We start from the raw sequence: 22,192 nt of genomic DNA on the forward strand, positions 1-22,192 counted from the left end.
ACTAAACTCTGATCCATCTGTGACTGTGAAAACAAAATCCAAAAGGTGTTGATGAGGATCAGGAGTCAGACAGTTCGATAAAATCCATTCCCCGTACAACACCTCCAGACTAAAGGCACTCAGCCACTGCTTTTATCAAGGCTGCAGAACTTTAACAATAAACAGGATATGCTCACTCAAGAATAGGGCAAAGAATCTGATAAAAGTCATGTATTTCAAGAATTGTATTACACAGACTGTTTACAGGGCAGTAGGATTATATAACAATGTTTAAAGCATAGGGTGAGAGTTCAGCCTATTACAATGAACTGACAGCTAAATATTGGCTATCAGTTTGTTGTGTGCAATTTGTCAGTTCTATTTCCTGTAGCAGAGGCTACATTTCAATGTAGGAACTCTTCTTGCTGCTGCTATTTTACCAGCAGTGTATGGGCTGGCTGTTAGACAACTTGTTGCAAGACTTGGTACGGGCAAGGGGATCACAGAGCACCTTCGTTCAAGTTCCCTACATCCAATGATACTCACACACGCCCTTCCTGTTCACACACTATCCATGGTGCCCCTCCCCTCCCACCACAGTTACCCTTCCAGGACATACCTTGACTGGCCTCACTAAACACCCCACTCACCTGCCCAGCCAGTTCTGTCGATGACCTAGCTGCAGTTCCATCATTGTCACAACTCCCAGTGGCGCTGCTAGGACTGGTCAGTAATGGATTAGTGGTGCTGGAAGAGCACAGCAGTTCAGGCAGCATCCAAATAGCTTCGAAATTGACGTTTCGGGCAAAAGCCCTTCATCAGGAATAAAGGCAGTGAGCCTGAAGCATGGAGAGATAAGCTAGAGGAGGGTGGGGGTGGGGAGAAAGTAGCATAGAGTACAATGGGTGAGTGGGGGAGGGGATGAAGGTGATAGGTCAAGGAGGAGAGGGTGGAGTGGATAGGTGGAAAAGGAGATAGGCAGGTAGGACAAGTCCGGACAAGTCATGGGGACAGTTACTGAGCTGGAAGTTTAGAACTAGGGTGAGGTGGGGGAAGGGGAAATGAGGAAACTGTTGAAGTTCACATTGATGCACTGGGGTTGAAGTGTTCCGAGGCGGAAGATGAGACGTTCTTCCTCCAGGCGTCTGGTGGTGAGGGAGCGGCGGTGAAGGAGGCCCAGGACCTCCATGTCCTCGGCAGAGTGGGAGGGGGAGTTGCAATGTTGGGCCACGGGGCGGTTTGGTTGATTGGTGTGGGTGTCCCGGAGATGTTCCCTAAAGCGCTCTGCTAGGAGGCGCCCAGTCTCCCCAATGTAGAGGAGACCACATCGGGAGCAACGGATACAATAAATGATATTAGTGGATGTGCAGGTAAAACTTTGATGGATGTGGATGATGGCAGTTCTCAGACAGGGGCGCTCCCCTCTTCAAAACAACAAACACACAATTAATCTGGAGTGTGGTAGAATACTCCCCACTTGCTTGGAGGGGTAACGCTCCAACAACACTCAAGAAGCAAAGCAGCCTGCTTGATTGGCACCACATCTACAAACAACCACTCCCTCCATTACTGAACGCTCAGTCTAGGCTAACCCCACAGCAATTTGTCCTGATTCATTTATGGGATGTGAGCATTGCTGTTATGACCAGAAATTATTGCCCGTCCCTAGCTGCCCCTTGAGAAGGTGGGGGTGAGCTGCCTTCTTGAGCCGCTGCAATCCATATGCTGTGGGTTGACCCACAATGCCCTGAGGGAGGGAATTCCAGGATTTTGACCCAGAGAGAGTGAAGGGACGATGATATATTTCCAAGTCAGGATGGTGAGGGGCTCAGAGGGGCTCAGAGTGGTGTTTCCAGGCCCTTGTCTTTTGAGACTGAAGTGGTCGTGGGTTTAGAAGGTGCTGTCTGAGGATCGTCTAAATTTCTGCAATGCACCTTGAATATAGATAGCACACAATCTATGGTAAAGCAAAGAAGGACTGGGAGGCACATCAAAATCAGGGCTTCAAAGGAATGGGATGAACATTACCGAGAGTGATGTGAACGTGGAACTTGTTTGCAGAGGGAGTGGTTGAGGCAAATGGCATCGATGTGTTTCAGGGGAAATTAGGCAGACATGGGAAGAGAGAAGGGATGTAAGTGCTCATAGAATGAAGTTAAGCATCTCACAGACCAGGTTAGAGTCCAACAGGTTTATTTGGAAGTACAAGCTTTCAGAGCATCAGGTTGCTACCTGAAGGAGCAGCGCTGAAACCTTGTACTTCCAAATAAACCTTTTGGACTCTAACCTGGTCTGTGAGATTTTTAAACTTGGTCTACTCCACTCAGACACTGGCACCTCCACATCATAAAATGAGGTGAAGGGAGGGTTAGGGTTAGGGTTAGGGTTAGAGTTGGGTTGGGTTTGGAGTTGGGCAGAGAGCAGGGAGTAGGGAGTTTGTGTGAAACATTGACACTGGCAGACAGCAGCTGGGTGGAATGACCCTCTGCTGTAAATCATCCAATGCTGCAGTACAGAAACATTGCCTAAACATCAGCCAGACCAGGATATTAGAGTGGTGCTGGAAAAGCACTGCAGTTCAGGCAGCATCCGAGGAGCAGGAAAATCGACGCTTCGGGCAGAAGCCCTTCATCAGGAATACAGGGCTTTTGCCTGAAACATCGATTTTCCTGCTCCTCGGATGCTGCCTGAACTGCTGTGCTTTTCCAGCACCACTCTAATCCGGAATCTGTTTTCCAGCATCTGCAGTCATTGTTTTTACCGAGACCAGGATATTAGCCAAGATGCAGAGAATAAGAACCATAAACACCAAAATGAACAATGATCCCCTTTCAGGTTCAGCCTATGATTGCTCCTTCCAGTTTTGATCCATCTCTGGTTATAAAGGACACCTACGGCAATTACTAAATTGCAAATCACAATCTCTTTAATCATTAGAATCATTGTTAAATTCATGAACAGGCAAGTACGTTTAATCTATTAAATCAGTTTTTTGGTGTGTTATTATTTTAATGCAATTGGCAACATGTTTATGTTAATTGACTGAATGCATCACCATGTCCTCAGGCCACCCCATGGCTTTTCACAGCCACTGTTACTATTTAGACCGAAACCTGCTGCACAATCTCAAACAGCTGGTCAGTCTATTACTGGGGCCGTTAGTTGAAGGTTGTATTTTGCCTGAGAATGCTGTTGAACAGGACTGCATTTCTAACAGTACAGCTCTCTCTCAAGACAGGCTGTGGAACAGTACAGTGCTCCCTTGTAATGACCCCCCAGTATTGCAACATTTTGGGAGTGCTGGTCTAATGTCCAGTTTTCAGAGCCCCAGGATATTGCTCGAGAGACACGGGCTTGAATTAAACTATGGCAGATAATGAAATTAGAATTCAATAACTGTCTGCAATAAACAAAAGCTGGTCTAAGAGTTAACATGTAACCAGTCACGTGTTGTAAAAGCCCATCTGATTCACTGATGACCTTGAGGAAGGGATATCTGCTGTCTTCTGACCACTTGTCAATTTAGATTCCCTACAGTGTGGAAACAGGCCCTTCAGCTCAACCAGCCCACAATGACCCTCCGAAGAGTAACCCTCTGACTAATGCACCTAACACTATGGGCAATTTAGCATGGCCAATTCACCTGACCTGCACATCTTTGGACTGTGGGAGGAAACCGGAGCACCCAGAGAAAACCCACACAGACACGGAGAGAATGTGCAAACTTAACACAGACAGTTGCCCGAGGCTGGAATCAAACCTGGGACCCTGGTGCTGTGAGGCAGCAATGCTAACCACTGAGCCACTGTGTCAGGGAAGCCCACATTTTATGAATGAATATTAAAACTCCATTAGTTCGCCCTCCTCCAACAATGTGGCACTCCCTCAATACTAATCCTCTGACAGTGCGGCACTCCCACAGTACTGACCCTCTGACAGTGCATCACTCCCACAGTACTGACCCTCGGACAATGCGGCACTCCCACAGTACTGACCCTCTGACAGTGCATCACTCCCTCAGTACTGACCCTCTGACAGTGCGGCACTCCCTCAGCACTGACCCTCTGACAGTGCATCACTCCCTCAGTACTGACCCTCTGACAGTGCGGCACTCCCTCAGCACTGACCCTCTGACAGTGCATCACTCCCTCAGTACTGACCCTCTGACAGTGCATCACTCCCTCAGTACTGACCCTCTGACAGTGCGGCACTCCCACAGTACTGACCCTCTGACAGTGCATCACTCCCTCAGTACTGACCCTCTGACAGTGCGGCACTCCCTCAGCACTGACCCTCTGACAGTGCATCACTCCCTCAGTACTGACCCTCTGACAGTGCGGCACTCCCTCAGTACTAACCCTCTGACAGTGCGGCACTCCTTTGGTATCAGCACAGACTGTGAGCCAGCCTTGTGTGAGGCCTTAAGTCAGTGAGTGCAGTTTGCAATCCACCATGAATTTTATGTAAAGACCTTAACAGGAGAAATGCTTGGGGAAAAATAAAGTCCAAGAAATGAATTGCTTTCATTTACTGCAAGATATGTGTTTAATATTGGAGCAACATGGGTACAGTTATCAGTCTCTGCCTCTGTGCTCGCGAGAATTTAATGAAGAATTGAGAAGTTGGTTCAAACACAGATATCCAAGCAACCTCTCATTGCAATATCTCATATTTTATTTATTCCATGTTCTATTTTTCAAACTTGTACAATGATAAAGTTTATTCAGTTACTTTTAATTTGAATTTTGTCCTCTACTGCTGTACAATGTAACACTCCATTATTCAAACAGTTTCCATGAATTAAAAAGGCAAAATACTTTATGAAGAGAGAATTTCTCCCTCATCAGCCTGGTCCATTGATATAATTCGACTGCCAAAAGTTGACTCAGACACTGTGTATATGTATGTTGGGGCAGGTGTGGGGATTGAAAGGTACATAAAGCTAGTAAAGAAGGTTCACTACACAGTGACATGTTTCCAACACCTTCACACCAATCAGAAGGAAAAAGGGGCAAATCCCGTGGGACTGGGGTGAAGGACTCAAACTGGGGGTGAGTAAAGCTGAAACAATCAGCTCTGATCTCCAGTACCTTTATTCCAGACAGAGGCTCGTTGAAAAACCTTTCAGAAACTTGCAGGGAGCAGATGGCCAAGAATTGCTCGACATAATTCTTGTTTAACTCAATCAGTGATATGAATTTTCCAATAATACAAGAAATGCAAAAGTACTCCTCAAGATCCTTCTAACACCCTGTCAGTGGGGTGCACTCTTTCCTTAAGTCAGTACAGGAGTTTATGATTCCTATGCTGGTGTCAGTGAGTTTCTCTCCTCCTTTCCAGCTAGTTCAAAGAGAACTGCTGGGCGGTTTTAATATTTACCTTGAGAGCCAAGCAGCAATCCCATCAATCTCTGTAAACTAATATTGGGTAGAATTGACACACAGGCAAAGTAAGTGAGAGAGAAAGACAGCAATACATCCAGCTCAGTTGCTGAGATGGGATGACACTTGTACTCACAATCTTCAATAAACAAACAAATGGAAATTACATCCGTTCACCAGTTGTTGATGACTAGGGCTTTGACATTGCTGGTGGTTTTGGGGTGGGGTGGGGGGTAAGTTGTGAAACAGCTTTTCTGATTCGTCCTTTTTGGCACCAACATTCTGGACAGCCTGCTGAGTTCTCCTGCCTTCATTTGTGAATGTCCATGTTAGCGAGAATGATGGCAGTCCTGCTGGGAATATACACCTAAAACAACACAAACTACAGTTAGCAGCCTGCAGAGGACGGAGTGAGACACTGGGTATAACTCAGAGCAATACCAAGGCTTAGAAGGAAAAATGATGGGGCAGCTTGCGTATCTCTGTTTATATTCAATATCTTGTATTCCTATTCATAAAATGCTGGAGGATGATTTAATTGAGGAAGTTAAAATATAATAAACATTTCACAGCGTGGATTGAGAGAAGTGTTTCCTCTGGTGGAGAATTCAGAACGAGGAGCATCAGGAAACATCTTGCCACACAATGGGTTGGGAAGACCCCTAAAGCTGTAGATGCTGGAGGCCAATTGGAGGCTTCACAATGCTCATATTAAAGACATCAAGGATTCTGGAGCTAAAGCAGGTAAGCAAAGCAAATGTACCAATTGGCCCTTATCTTTTTGATTATTACAGCATGATCAAAAGGCTGAATGGCTTCCTTACTATTGACCAAAAATTCAAATCCAGAATCTGAAACGTGCTGGCCAAACAGAGACAGCTTGCTATTTATTCAATGATAACATCATACCTGAAGCACAACTCATCAAAAGCAATAGCTCTTACAATAGCAACACTTCAGGGATGAAAAAAAAACATGACACTCAAGAGTACTTAAGATCATCAGTCAACCCACAGGCCAGTTCTAGAGGTCTCTGCACCAACATAAAAGGCGACATAAAATACTTGGCAGGTCATCAATATTTCAGAAGATCCAGTGTTCATGTCAGGAGGTCATGCATTGTGCACAATAGACTTAAATATAAATCAAACATGGCTCCCTTTGTTGAAGTAATTTGGTGCTGCTCAGTTAGGATTGAGACAAATGGTGACCATTTTTAAATGCACTTTTGTAGGTTCCAGTTCGACCCTGGCCCAATGATAATCCTAGTGTCACTTTGCCAGATCCAATCAGAATTGGAGTTTTGCAGATAGGGAGTGAGTTCAGTAAAGAAGCTCAGGGTAGTTTTCTTTCACCAGTGTTTCCCAGAACTAACAGGTGACTATACTTCCATAGTTTCAACACTGAAGCAGACTTAGTTACCAGCCTGATCATAGAACCCGTACAGTGTGGAAGCAGGCCTTGCGGCCTATAGGTCTACACAGATCCTCTGAACAGCATCCCATCCAGACTCAGGGTCCCAACCCTATTCCTGTAACCCTGTATTTCCCATGGCTAATCCCCCTCGACTGCACGTCCCTGGACTGTGGGTGGAAACCAGAGCACCCAGAGGAAACCCACACAGACACGGGGGGGGGGCGGGAAATGTGCAAACCCCACACAGACAGTTGCCAGAGAGTTGAATCAAACCCGGGTCCCTAGTGCTATGAGGCTGCAGTGCTAACGGTGAGCCACCCTGTAGCTGACATGGGGATATTTAACTAATAGCGATCATAATATGATCAAACTCATGTTTGAAAGTGGGAGTTGCAAAACTTAAATCTTGACTGAGATCCTAGATTTAGGAAAGACTAACTTAAAATGGACATGACAGGGATTGCCCCCAGGAAACTGGGCAATTTGACAGGTAAGAGACAGCCAGAGGGATTTAAAAGGAAGTTCAAGATGAAACAACAGCAGCTTATTTCTTTAATGAGCAAGAATTCTACTTGTCAAAGCAACAAAGGCATGGAGTACTAATGAGCTGGACATTGACTCTCCCGCCAATGGACACAGTGTCTCCCAGCAACTGTCAAAACAGCCCTGAATTTGAACACACTTGTTAAATCTGCCGTAAACATCTCCCTTCTGAGAAGAGCAACTTCTAGAAGTATCACCAGATGACTGAACTCCCTCAGCCCTGATGCCATTCTAGTAAATCTCCTTGGCACCTTTTCAAAGACTTCTGCGTCTTTTCAAAACTGTTGTGATCAGAATAGGACGCAATACTCTTGCTGAGGTCAAACACAGTCTGAAAGTTGACCATTGTGTTTTGATGAAACAAAAAACCCTTTTGAATCTCTATTGAACAGCCTTATTAGCTTGTCCTGCTTTCAAAGATTAGTACATTAGACCCTCTGACATCTCTGCTCCTATTCCATGCCCCTCTCTCTTTTACAACCATACATAAAAACAGGAAACACAAAGAGGACTAGGCCATGGGAACCTCAATGCCTCTGCAGAATCCAATAACATGCTGCTTTCAGCTGTCTATAATCAATGCCTCGGTATAACAAAGCTGATTACTCTTTCAGATTCTCTTTGAAAGGTAAGATTCCATCAGATCACCCCCTCACGCCTTCAGCTGTGTTTCAGCTGGTGGCACATTCATTCACGAGACAGAAACTTGTGGGTAAACTCCAATTCTAGGGAGAGAGCACATAAACCCAGCTGACAATATGGTACTGAAGGTATGCTGCACTGTTGGAGATGTCGCTTTTTGGTTTAGAAACTGAACTGAGACACCATAACTCCCACATCTGCTGCCTTGCTGGTTGGTCAATACACCGATAGAGGTGCACCAGTCTGCTAATGACCCAAGAGATCCCTACCAGTAACAGCCACTCAATGTGGCTGTGTTTCAATCTCTTCAGGACACGTATTGGTCTCTGAGCGTGCCAAATGAATTCTGTCAAAAGTGATTGGGGGATGAGGGTGGGGGGCACTGCAGATGAAACATCTCCAAGAACCCCCTCTCCCACTGAGCCCATGAGGACCTTCAACACCCAGACCAGAGAACAGTGGGAAGGTCTAAATGATGATGTGACAGGATGAGGAGCAGGGGAGTTAGCCCTGGCATCCTGGCCAATATTTATCCTTCAATCAATATCAAAAAGCCAGCTTCCAGTCATTATCTCTTTGCTGTTAGTGAGAGTTTGCTGTGCCCAAATCATTATTTTCTACACTGGAATAATGACTTCAAGAACAAAAATACTTCATTACCTGTAAAACATTTTCAGAAGCTCTTTGATCCTAAAGACATGATATAGACGCGAGTTACACTTTTCCCTTTCTTAAACTCCCCAGAGTAGAGGCTGAAAGGTAACCCTGCTTCAGGAGCCAAAGCACTGATTTGGCTACAAGAACAGCAAGGTTTTATACAGACTGTATGGCCAGGAGATCTTTCTCAGGTTTCAGGGAAGTGGGGAAAGCTGTTTTCATCCCAAGGCTATTTGGAAACCTGGGAGGAATTCCAGCAGAGAGGGGAATTGGTATTTTATTGGTTTTCAACCACGCAGAGCCGCTTTAACATTTTAGTAAATGTCTGAAAATAATTGCTGCAGAAATTTTCCCAAAAGGACAGCTTCAGGCAAGCAAAGAACTTAGTAAAGCAATAATTGCTTATAAAAAGCATTTTAATTGGGCTCCCATGATAGCAGAGGACAGTAACTCAGCATGGAGAGCACAGTGTTCTCAATGATAGACCGTGGCACTAATGGCCATGAGCCTTTATGGTTAGGCATTGGTTTAGATGTAAGCTGAAGCCAATTCTAATGTTCATCATCAGTGTCCCCAACCCCCATGTGCAAACAATTGCAGAAAAAACTGGATATTACATTTACACCTCATATATTAGTCTTGGAGTCTTGCACCATGGATTCAGCAGAATGGAAGAGAGGCTGGAAGGGTTTAATTATGAGGATAGGTCATACAGGCTAGGCTTGTATCCCTCCAGGAGCGACTAAGGGATGATTTAATTGAGGCAATTATGGTCATTTAAGGATGTGATCATATAGACATATAGGAACTATTTCCTCTGGGTTTTGTATGAGAGAAAAAGGGAGATGGGGGTGGGGGGGAGGTGGGGGGAGTCTAGAAGAAGGCAGCGAGCAGTGCTAAGGAGATATATTAGAAACTCTTCACACACAGAGTTGAGGAACACATTCTTGCCTCTTCAGTACCATGACTGGGGCATCAATTGATAATGTCAAGACTAAGTTTGATTCTTCTTAGGTAAGAATATGAAACAACACTGACCAAGGTGGGTTTCTTTATTCATTCAAAGGATGAGGACATCACTGAGCAGGCAGCATTTAACACTCAATCATAATGTCCCAGAGGGCAGTTAAGAGTTAACCACGTTGCTGTGGGTCTGAGTCACATGTGGGCCAGACCAGGTAAGGATGGCAGTTTCCTTCCCTAAAGGATATTAGTGAACCAGGTGGGTTCTTCCGATAATCGACAATGGATTCAAGGTCATCATTACACTTTTAATTCCAGGTATTTTTGTTGAATTCAAATTCTACCATCTGGTGTGATGGGATTCGAACTCAGATCCCAGATAACTACCTGGGTCCCTGGGGTGACAGCCCAGCGATAATAGTACTAAGGCCATTCCCCCCAATACAGAAACATACTTGAGGCTGAGATGGCTATATGCCAGTGGTCATTCCTGATTACATGGAGTGCTGTACGGGTAAGCTTGATCAAATCTGCTAACCTGAACTACCAGCAAATAAGATTCTACTCAGAGACTGAGTCAGAGAATCAGGAAACTGTGGGTAAATCTGTTCCAGTGAATTCATGTGAAGCTGACATTGCTGACGGTTTTTGCTCTTCAGCTGCTATCCTTCTCTCCTTCAAATCTGCCATTGACCTTCCAGCAGTTGCCCCATTCCCATCCTCCCTCTCTTTTCCAAAGACCTTGAATGTGTTGTTGCTTCCCAAAGGAGTGCCATCTTTCCTGAAACTCCACTCTTTTCTTCTGACATGAACCACTGGCTCTAAATAAAGTCACAAACACCCCCCTAAGTGACAAAGGCAAACCTTCAGAAACTGTTTGCAGCCTTGACCTCCACCCCCACCACCATCCCCCAGCACTACCCCAGCTAGGTGAGGCCCAACAGCCCTGTCATGTTGTTTCCTTTGTTTTTAATCCAATACCTCTTTAAAAGTTATTACCCAATCTCCTTTTAACATTTCTATTAAATCAACTCTTAACCATCGCTGCTTGAAGGACAGCTTTGTTGCATCAGTGAAATCTTCATCACTGACACCATTCTAAAGGTCTCCTCTGCTGGATGTAGGTTTGCTCACTGAGCTGGAAGATTCGTTTTCAGACATTTTGTCACCATACTTGGTAACATCATCAGTGAGCCAGTGTTACCTAGTATGGTGATGAAACATCTGAAAATGATCCTTCCAGCTCAGAGAGCAAACCTACATCCAGAACCTCAACCTGAGCTACAAATCTTCTCAAAACTCGTTAGTCTCCTCTGCACCCTCTCTAAGACGTTCCCATCGTTCCTAAAACACGGGGCACAAAACTGAACACAACATTTCAGATAGGGCCGAAGCAGTAGATCATAAAAGTTTTAGCATAACCTCCTTGTTCTTCTACTCTGTGCCCTGGTTTATAAAATCCCACATTCCATCTTAAAAAGACAGATTCATCAACTGGTCCTACCACCTTCACAGATTTTTCTGTATGATACCCCTGTGTCTGTGTCTGCGTCTTTGGTCACCGCCTCCCTCCCTTCCCCTTCGCCTCCCACCCCCCCCCCCCCGCCCCCGATAAGGTTTTACCTCAGTGTCTTTACGAAGCTGAACGGAGAGTTTGACGAGAGAAGGTGATCAAAAGTAAACATGACACCAGGCACAGAAAGCTTCTCTCTCATCGGAATGGACTATAAATTCCTGATTAAAGGTAAATGATTGAGCTCCAAGCACAAACAGGCAAATGTTCAGAATGACAGAACCCCTTTCCTCCCTCCTACAGGGCTGTATGTTATTTTCATTGTTACTGGGTCTTTGCAACTCATTGACACTTTGAGGAAGAAGATGCAATGAAGGTAAAACTTACTTGAATTTGAATTGTGGAAACATTGTTAAGATGTGAACAACATTGAATAGTACTTCTAACAGAAACTGGCTCACAGACAAATGAATGCTCCCTGTTGCATTCTTACACTTAACACAACCCACTTGTGAAAACTGAAAACCACTAAAGGATGGATTTTTGCTGGGTAGAGGATCTCAAAAGATTTGATGTGTAAATGTAGCTGGAATGCATTTGATCTGATCTGATCAGAATAAATTATGTTGTTGGAACAGGTTTGAGGAATTGAATAGTTTCCTCCTATTCCTATGTTCAGCACCACTGAGTCAGCACTAAGGCTCTGTCTCAGTCTGAGGTTCACCAGGTACTGAGCCCTTATCTGCGTGCTCTGTTCATTCTACCTTCTCCTGAGGTAGCAACCCAACACTCTCCACGACCCACCATTCATCCTTACCTTGAAAGAATTTTCACAACAGTGCAAAGTTCCGTAACCCACGAGCTGGGAAAGGAAGAAAAAGAAAGAAACAGTGCAATGGAGGGATTAGGGTGAAGAAAGCACACACAGTAGGAAACATCAGTGACAAAAATAATTATTGATGTAAATAAAGTTAGCAGCAAGGAAGATCAGGAATAAGTCTACATAATATGTGGTACTGAACACAAGGAAAATTAGTGTTGACAAGTATAGGGAAAAAATATGGAGCGATGAATTCTAAAGTATTCAAAAGTAAATAAACTGGGAGAATCTGAAAATTAGTTTTTACAAAACTGCATTAAAATCAAGAAGTACACCATTCCTTGAGTTTTTAGAAAGTCTCCAGTTAAATCAACAATTGTGGAAACCACTAGGTGGCACAGTAACATCACGTGTGAAATGACTGGAGCACTGTGTATCCACAGACGAATTGTGTCCATGCCAAACTCCTTCACCAGCTGTGTTTGGGGATAGTATTGGAGGATTTATTATCACATAACCTCACATCTCCAACTATTCACTTCATGCTTGCTCCATTGATTCCTCCTCTTCCCTTTATAGAGTCAAGTGAAAATAAATCAAACTCTTCATTTATCTTGATTGTCAGTCAAACAGCCCTTCTCCATCACCCTATGCCAATCTCAAGCGGTCATAACAAATGAAAACAAATACAATTTTGTTTGGTTCCCTGATGGCTTTCTCACAGTCGCCTTGTGCAGATTACTCAGGTTCTTGGAAACTTCCGGGAGGACTTTGTATCCTGCCCATCCCCCTTCTAAAACAGGAGCAAAACAAGCTTCAGAATATTTCACCAGTAATTCTTCCAAACTTGTCTGATGTGTAAACCTACCTTCTCTTCTCAGACCACAGACTGACTGGCCTGTTGAACATTTCAATTACTTATTTCAAATTTCCAGCATTTGCTATGCCATCATCCAATAACCAGGACAGTTCAACCATACAGTCAAGTTCACAGGAGTGTTCAGAAATTTAAAAATATCTCCAGCACACTGGACACAGTAAATAGTATATATAAAATTGTGTACTGCTGAAAAAGACACATTTTGTCAAAGCTTTTCACCATACATATATCAGGACAACATGCAAGAAATACCAAAGCAAAGGGAAAATGTTATTTAATCTGTACAGGAAGACAATGCTAATCATTGACAAATGGATATTGATTGATAAAAGCATTCCCAAGGTGAACATGATGACTAAGAGTTAACAGCCAAGCTTTGTATTTTATACTAGACAGGTTTCTGCTGATTGGTCAAGGTGTTGCCTGATAAATGAACCAGTTCTTTCTGTCTGTAAATGATAGGGCTCTGTGCATTAACATACAGCTTCCAGCAGGCACAAATGAATGACACTGAAAGCAGAATTGACACTCCTAAATTGGTCGTCAGCAAAACACACAAGATTATATAGCAAATGTTGTTCATTTACAGCGTCTCCACTAATGGTGAATTTGATTTGTGAATTTCGTAACATCAGGCTGGTCAAGGACAGTCTGCACCTTGCTTGTCATGAACCATCGAAGGAGATGTTGTTTAACTGCATCCATCAGTTTTCAGGATGTCGAGCCAACATCCAGAGTATCACACTGGCACTGAAGCTCATATGCCACATTAGTAGTTTGTGTAAACAGGCAGAACACATTTTTGGATTGACGTCAATTTCCTGTTAATAGCAAATAGCAATCACACTGCGACTGCATGGTAGTCCATGTGGCCATACACCCTTGTTCTTTGCAGACAAAGTACATCTGTACACACAGAGTCTATCGTATGCAACAAAATAGGTAACTGCCATTCTCTGGTTAATTTCTTCAGGCAATACCTTGACTAATTAGTGTCAACCCACTGGGTTTAAAATTTAAACTGTTAACAGGTTGGCACAGTGGTTTGCATATGCCAGGACCTGGGTTCAATCCTAGTCTTGAATGATTTTGCGTCTGGAATTTGCATACTTTCCCTATACCTGCATGGGTTTTGTGTGGAAGCTCTAATTTCCTCCAACAGTCCAAGGATGTGTAGGTTAGATGAACTGGCCATGTTAAATTGTCCTTTCGTGTGCAGGCTAGGTCGATTAGCCAGAGTAAATGCTGGGTATGGGATTGGGCAGGGACCGAGTTTCGAGGATGGGATGCTCTTCAATGGGTTGGTGCAGTCTCGATGGGTAAATGGCCTCCTTCTGCACTGTAGGGATTCTATGAACTGACATTCCTCAGTAACTGGTGCATTTTCCATTCCATCAGTGTTCACTTGCCAACCAAAGTACCCCTGTGTTGTAGCACCAATGTATTAGTCTCTTGTTACTTTAGTATTTATCATGAATTATCCTGATGAATGTAAGACGAAAATTTTAGACAAAATGTATCTTTTTCAGCAGTAGTCAATTTCTGTATGACCTAACAACTATTAATAAAATTGTACATGCCTTTTTTCTCTTTGTACAATGTGAATTCCTCAGTTATAAAACAATTTGAGATAGGGGTGAGAGGGCAAGTGTGTTTGACTGACAGTCAAAAAATATCCAATCAACTAAGGAAAATTACATTACATTCCCAATTTATAGAGAAGAGGACACCATGATTGGATGCACCAAGTGACCAATGAGGATCATGCTGGAAAATTAGGGGTAGCTGGTAAAATAAATAAATCTCAAGGAATACGTCCAACCTGAATCAACAACCAGGGAGATGAAGTAGATGCTAGATAGAGCATTCCCAGATCAGAATCTAGTTGATGTTGTACACCACCTCCCTGTGAGAGACGGCAATATTCAAGGCTATGGTTTCACGTGGAACTTTCTCTTCCTTAACTTCTGTCCTCAGATATTCCACATTCTTATTCCACTCCAACACAAATACTTCAAATACTCCTCGATATTGCTGCAGCGTAACCCCTTCAAGATTTTCAATGAGACACCCGCACTAATTTAAGTGAGTGATGATGGGGAGAAGGTGAGTAATTGGGATTGCAGGATGGGAATGAAGGTGGGTAGAAGGGATTGTAGGATGGGGAAGGTGGTGGGTAGGTGGGATTGCAGGATGGGGTTGAAGGTGGGTAGGTGGGATTGCAGGATATGGGAAGAAGGTAGGTAGATGAGATTGCAGGATGGGGATGGGGATGAAGGTGGGTAGGTGGGATTGTAGGATGTGGAAGAAGGTGGGTAGGTGGGATTGCAGGATGGGGAAGACGACTGGGTGGATTGAGGGATATGGAGTGGGTAAGTGAGGTGATGGCTATGTGGAGAGAGTAGATAATTGGAACAAATTGAGAGAAAGACTAATTTATGTCTGCTGCTAAACATTCCAGCCTTCAAACATCTTTCCATTCCTTCAGTTTTTTGGCCACTTCTATCCAGTCCACTTCCACTAAGATGCCACACCCAAGGTTCTCTCAGGGCAACTGATGCTTACCTCAGCAGCATGGCCTCTCCTCAGGGAAAAGTCACTATCATCACTTCGGAACTGAGGAAGGAAAAGAGAAAGGGAAAAAAAAATAAAAGGAATGGGAAAGAGGCATAACTGGCAGGATAAGAACAAAGAATGATGCGGAAACAGTTAATGAATGAAAATAAAGCAAGAACATGCAGTAAAGATTATAACACCAGTGTTGTCACCAGGGCTCATTCAACTTTTTGTCCACTTCACTTTTAACAACTCTTGGGAATTGAGAAAAAGATGGTAGCAACAGAACGTGTTTTGTCAGATTGGCCAGCACCAGATCATCCTTCACCAGTACTGTACCCCAGTGTAACACAGTGACAGACCTGTCCCCACCAGTACTGTACCTCAGAGACAGTCCTGTCCCCACCAGTACTGTACCCCAGTGTTATACAGAGACAGACCTGTCCCCACCAGTACTGTACCCCAGTGTTATACAGAGACAGACCTGTCCCCACCAGTACTGTACCCCAGTGTTATACAGAGACAGACCTGTCCCCACCAGTACTGTACCCCAGTGTTATACAGAGACAGACCTGTCCCCACCAGTACTGTACCCCAGTGTTATACAGTGACAGACCTGTCCCCACCAGTACTGTACCCCAATGTTATACAGAGACAGACCTGTCCCCACCAGTACTGTACCCCAATGTTATACAGAGACAGACCTGTCCCCACCAGTACTGTACCCCAGTGTTATACAGAGACAGACCTGTCCACACCAGTACTGCACCCCAGTGTTATACAGAGACAGTCCTGTCCCCACCAGTACTGTACCCCAGTGTTATACAGCGACAGACCTGTCCCCACCAGTACTGTACCCGAGTGTTACACAGCGACAGACCTGTCCCCACCAGTACTGTACCCGAGTGTTACACAGCGACAGACCTGTCCCACCAGTACTGTACCCCAGTGTTATACAGAGACAGACCTGTCCACACCAGTACTGTACCCCAGTGTTACACAGTGACAGTCCTGTCCCCACCAGTACTGTACCCCAGTGTTATACAGAGACAGTCCTGTCCCCACCAGTACTGTACCCCAGTGTTATACAGTGACAGACCTGTCCCCACCAGTACTGTACCCCAGTGTTATACAGAGACAGACCTGTCCACACCAGTACTGTACCCCAGTGTTATACAGAGACAGTCCTGTCCCCACCAGTACTGTACCCCAGTGTTATACAGTGACAGACCTGTCCCCACCAGTACTGTACCCAGTGTCATACAGTGACAGAACTGCACCCACCAGTACTGTACCCCAGTGTTACACAGTGACAGAGCTGCATAATTGCTATTGATCTCAAAACACACACTGAAGGGAGACACAATCTCCACTTGTGGTATCCTCGTGACAATACTTTATCTAATTCGGAAGAACTGAGGAAATGAGTGGAAATATATATGGAATGCATAAACTTGGAAAGTTGAATGTGCTATAAAGTAACACTCATGAGAATTATTAACAGCAAGACTTGAAACCAGGCATTAACGAGGAGTTAATTTGTCATGGTCAGGTATGGTGGTTAATGAAGGGAAAACAGGAAACCAACAAAAAATCATGTGATAAATGCAAGTGTCTGAGATTGAGTTTAGGGTTGATGCATGTGTGTAAGTGCACGGGTGCAGGGGGAGAGGAATGTGGGGAATAGGGTCAGACACAGAGGGGTTGTGAGAAGGGAGGGCACGTGTGCATAAGGATGGAGAGGGGTTATGAGAGGGATCTGTATGCATGTGAGAAAGTGACCAGAATTTTATCCCTGGGGGATGTGAGGACATGAGAATCAGTGATGCATGTGAAGGGAGTGTGTGCCCGTTAGGGCTGTGCATGCACATGGAAGGCGTGTGTGTAAGGCGTGTGTGTAAGGCGTGTGTGTACGGCTGTGTATTCATGAGGGATATTTATGAGTAACTTTGTGTGATAGCTGGGCATGTGTGCTTTCAGCTGAGAGGGGACAGTGAGTGCATCAGTGTGTGCATATGAAAGAGAGAGGAATGGGGATATATGCTCAGGCAGTTCCTTGTACACCAAAAGGCAGGTGTGTGTGTGTGTGTGTGGTGTTTATAGAGGGGTGGGTTTGTATGCATGTTTTAGAGGGGTGGGTGTGTGTTTTAGAGAGGTGTGTGCGTGTTTTAGAGGGGTGTGTTGTCTTGTGTGTGTGAGTGCACACAAGTGGGGTGAATGTTTGAGTGAGTGAGTGAGAGAGAGAGAGAGAGAGAGAGAGAGAGAGAGAGAGAGAGAGAGAGAGAGAGAGAGAGAGAGAGACACACACAGGGTAGGGTGCGAGATGGGTGTGTGTGGTTTGCATAAGGAGGTAAGTGAGTCAGGGGAATATGAGAGACAGAGGGCGGGGTGGGTGAGACGGAGGCTATGATGGACAGAGGGGTCGGGTGAGAATGGGTGTTTGGGTGAGACAGGGGGTTTGGGTGAGATAGAGGGGTGGGTGTCAGATGAGACAGGGGGTTGGGTGTCCGCAAACAGAGCTTTATATGTTGGAAGCGTGAGTTCATACATCAATGCATTTGGAAAGCCTCAAGTGTAAATATACAGGTTTATGGAATAGAAGAATTTCCAACCAATTTTAGGGAAATACATCTAAACTAATTCCCGCAGGTTTCTTAAGATCTCCAACTGACTTTTCTATAGAAACAATGTGTGATATGTCTGCGTCAGTTGATGGCGTGAAAGTGCGTGTGGTGTACATGTGTGTGCACGTACTGTGAATACTCAATATTTCTAATCTCAGATAAAATGTCTATTCTTAATTCAACCATGATCCTGAATTGACATCACACTCCATGTAGGCGTCATCCTTCCTCACTCAGAACAATATATTTCAGAAGATCAATCCAGGCATAATTATTGCCCTTCTGTTCTGAGAATAGCAATTGTAGAATTTGCAGAAATTAGGAACATGAGTTGAGCATTGTGAACAATAATAAAGATCATTTTCTAAAGCAGCTTCCATAGACCCCGTTAGTTTCTCAGCTGTCCACTGTCCTGAGGTAAACCCTGTTGCTGGAACTGGCCAGATCAATAGGAACTAAACTTCTTCCAAAATAGTGATAATACCAGCAGTAGTACATTAGATACAGGCCCAGTGATACACATCCTCCATTTTACTTTCACTCAAACCTAAATGCTCATTCTGTTTCTTTCTCTACTGACGCTGCTAGACCTGCCAAGTTTCTCCAGCAATTTACTTTTGCTGGAGTTTAGTGTGAAGTTTGTTTTAGGTGTCTGGGAGAGACATCCAATGAAGACCAAAGAACAAAGATACTACAGCACAGGAACATGCCCTTCGGCCCATCAAACCTGCACTGACAGGATGCCTTCCGAAACAAAAAAACTGCTGCCTCTCTGCTGTCCATATCCCTCTATTCCTTGCCTATTCATGAAGTAGGGCTTATGCCCGAAACGTCGATTCTCCTGGTCCTTGGATGCTGCCTGACCTGCTGCGCTTTTCCAGCAACATATTTTTCAGCTCTGATCTCTAGCAACTGCAGTCCTCACTTTCTCCTATTCATATGTCTGTTAAGATACCTCTTAAACATTGCCATTGTATCTGTTTCTACCACCTACCTTGGCGGTGCTGTCCAGGCACTTACCCTGGTCTGTGTTGAAAAAAAAACCTGCATCTCACATCTCCTTTAAACTTTCCTCCTTCTACCTTAAACCTATGTGCCCCCAGTAATAGACATTTCTACACTGGGAAGAAGACTCTGACTGTGCTTTCCTTTATTGGTCAGAGCATTGAGTACTGATGTTGGGAGGTCATGTTGTGGACATATTAGCTCCTATTGATGTGGCCACTTTCAGCAACAGGTTTACTCCAGGACAGGAACTAATTGAGTGGTCAATTGAGAAACTAATGGTATACAGGACATTTGTTAGGCCACTTTTGGAATACTGCGAGCAATTCTGGTCTCCTTCCTATCAGAAAGATGTTGTGAAGCTTGAAAGGGTTCAGGAAAGATTTACAAGGATGTTGCCAGGGTTGGAGGGTTTGATCTACAGGGAGAGGCTGAACAGGCTGGGGCTGTTTTCCCTGGAGTGTCGGAGGCTGAGGTTTATAGACGTTTATAAAATCACGAGGAGCATGGATAGGATAAATAGACAGGCTTTTCCCTGGGGTGGGGGAGTCCAGAACTTGAGGGCATAGGTTTAGGGTGAGAGGGGTAAGGTATAAGAGAGACCTAAGGGGCAACTTTTTCACAGAGAGGGTGGTGCATGTGTGGAATGAGCTGCCAGAGGAAGTGGTGGAGGCTGGTACAATTGCAACGTTTAAAGGCATTTGGATTGGTATATGAATAGGAAGGGTTTGGAGGGATATGGGCCGGGTGCTGGTGGTTGGGATATCTCAGCATGGACGGGTTGGACTGAAGGGTCTGTTTCCGTGCTGTACAGTTCTGTGACTCTTCATTCTTTCCATGCCGCTTATAATTTTGTAAACAAAAACTTCTATCAGGTCGCCCCTCAGCCTCTGATGTTCAATCAAAACAAACCAAGTTTATCCAATTTCTCCTCACAGGTATTCCTCCCCAAATCAGGCAACATCCTGGTAAACTGTCCCCTCTCCAAAACCTCTGCATTCTCCTGGCAGTGTAGCAACCATAGCTATACACAATGTTCCAACTGTGGCCAAACTACAGCTCTGTACAGTTGCAACATGACTTGCCAATTTTTATACTGTCTGCCCTGAGTGATGAAGGTAAGCACATCATATGCCTCCTTGACCACCTTATCCACTTGTATTGCCACTTTCAGGGAACTATGGACCTATGCACTTAGATCCCTCTGCATGTCAATGCTTCTAAGGGTTCTGTCATTTGCTGTAAACTTCCTTCCTGTATTAGACTTCAAAAATGCATCACCTTGCATTTATACTGATTAATTTCCATCTGCCATTTCTCTGCCCAAGTCTCCAGTCCATTTTTCTCCTGCTATTATCTGAAGCAATGCTGCTCACAATCTGCAGTCTTTGTGTTGTCCACAAACTTACTGATCAGGCCATCAACTTGCTCCTCCAAATCATTGATGTACATTGCAAACAACAGGGGTCCTAGCACTGATCCCTGTGCAACATCACTGGTCACAGATCTCCAGTCAGAAAAACTCCCTTCCACCACTATTGTCTGTCTTTTATGACTAAGCCGGTTCTGTATCCAACTTGTCAGCTCACTGTGGAACCCTTGTGACTTTATTTCCTGTATCAGCCTGTGATGAAAAACCTTGTCAAAGGCTATGCTAAGGTCCATATGACAACATCCACTGCTTTGTCCTTATAGTCATCTTTGTCAAACCTTCAAAAAACACAATCACGTTTTTGAGATACACCTCCCACACAAAACCATGTTGTCTATTGCTAATAAATCCATATTTTTTTGAATGCGAGCAAATCCAGTCCCTAACAATCTTCTCCTATAATTTCCTTACCACTGACATAAAGCCCACCGGCTTCTAATTTCCCAGATTATCTCTGTTGCCCTTCTTTAACAAAATAACAATTTTGGCCATTCTCCAATCATCTGGGATTTCTCCTGAGACTGAAGAGGATACAAAGATTTTGTAAAATTTCTGTAATTTCCTCCCTCAGTATTTTGGGATAGATCCTATCAGGTCCTGGGGATGTGTCTATCTTAATGCTTTTTAAACCACTCAACACCATGTCCTGTTTTATATTGACATGCCCTAAAATATCAACATACCCCTCCTAAGTCTCACCATCCATGTCCTTCTCTTTAGTGAATACCAATGCACAAGGCATTTGTTATAGATCTTAACCACTTCACCTGGCTCCATATACAAATTCCCTCCTTTATCACTGAGTGGACCTATCCTTTTCCTTAGCTATTCCTTTGCTCCTTATTTATGTACAAAACACCTTTGGATTTTCTTTAATCCTGTTTTCCAAGGACATTTCATGGCTCTTTTTAACCCTCCTAATTCCTTGTTTGAGTTCTTTCCTGTTTTCTTTGTATTTTTCAAGGGCTCTGTCTGTCTCCAGTTTCCTAAACCTTGGTTTTTCTTTTTGATTAAGCTCACAACTTCTCTTGTGATCCAAGGTTTTCGAATCTTGCCATCCTTATCCTACATCTTCACGGGAACATGCTGGTCCTGAACTCGAATCAACTGGCCTTTAAAAGATTCCCACATGTTAGATGTGGATTTAACCTGAAACAGCCATCCCCAGTCTACATTCCACAGTTCTTGCCTGATATTGTCGCAGTTAGCCATCCCCCAGATTAGTACTTTCACCCAAGGACTAGTCTTATCCTTATCCATAAGCAACTTCAAACTGATAGAATTATGGGCACTGTTGCGGAAATGCTCTCCCACTGAAACTTTGATTCACTGCTGGGCTCATTTCCCAATACCAGGTCTAGTATAGGCCCTTCTCTAGTTGGACTATTTATAAACAGCTTCAAGAAACCTTCTTGGACACATCTAACAAATACCACTCCCCCACCAACCCCATCACTCCCCACAATCCAAGCCTATGACACCAAGCAAATCCCAGTAAATATCACAGAAGTCAGAATTCCCCACCATAACAACCATGCTGTTTTCACAATTTTCCATAAACTGTCCACATACCTATTCCTTTATCTCCTGCTGGCAGTTGCTGAGCCTGTCGTACAAAGTGAGTGTACCCTTCCTGTTCCTGAACTCTACCCATAAGGCCTTGCTAGAGGAGCCCTCCAAAGTGTCCTCCCTCAGTACAGCTGTGCTGATCTCCTTCATCAGCAACAAACTCCCCACCTCTTTTACATCCCCCTCTATCTTGCATGAAACATCTAAATTCT

The 22,192-nt window shown here is 44.2% G+C and overlaps 1 protein-coding gene across 3 annotated transcripts in view; it reads right to left on the minus strand.

Annotated features, from left to right (window-relative positions):
* Window positions 1-4,632: 4,632 nt before the first annotated feature.
* The window catches only part of gbe1b (glucan (1,4-alpha-), branching enzyme 1b), a 591,749-nt gene continuing 574,189 nt past the window's right edge, over window positions 4,633-22,192 (minus strand). The window contains exons 16-18 of one of the 3 annotated variants that reach the window (XM_072585793.1): window positions 15,360-15,410; window positions 11,912-11,956; window positions 4,633-5,727 (exon numbers count right to left, since the gene is read on the minus strand). In XM_072585793.1, coding sequence (XP_072441894.1) covers window positions 5,671-5,727; window positions 11,912-11,956; window positions 15,360-15,410 — 153 coding nt within the window. In that variant the 3' untranslated portion in view covers window positions 4,633-5,670. The remainder of the gene's footprint in view (window positions 5,728-11,911; window positions 11,957-15,359; window positions 15,411-22,192) is intronic. The other 2 variants (XM_072585794.1, XM_072585795.1) reach the window with 2 other exon arrangements.

This window comes from Chiloscyllium punctatum, chromosome 15, assembly GCF_047496795.1.
Source record: "Chiloscyllium punctatum isolate Juve2018m chromosome 15, sChiPun1.3, whole genome shotgun sequence".
Lineage (NCBI taxonomy): Eukaryota > Metazoa > Chordata > Chondrichthyes > Orectolobiformes > Hemiscylliidae > Chiloscyllium > Chiloscyllium punctatum.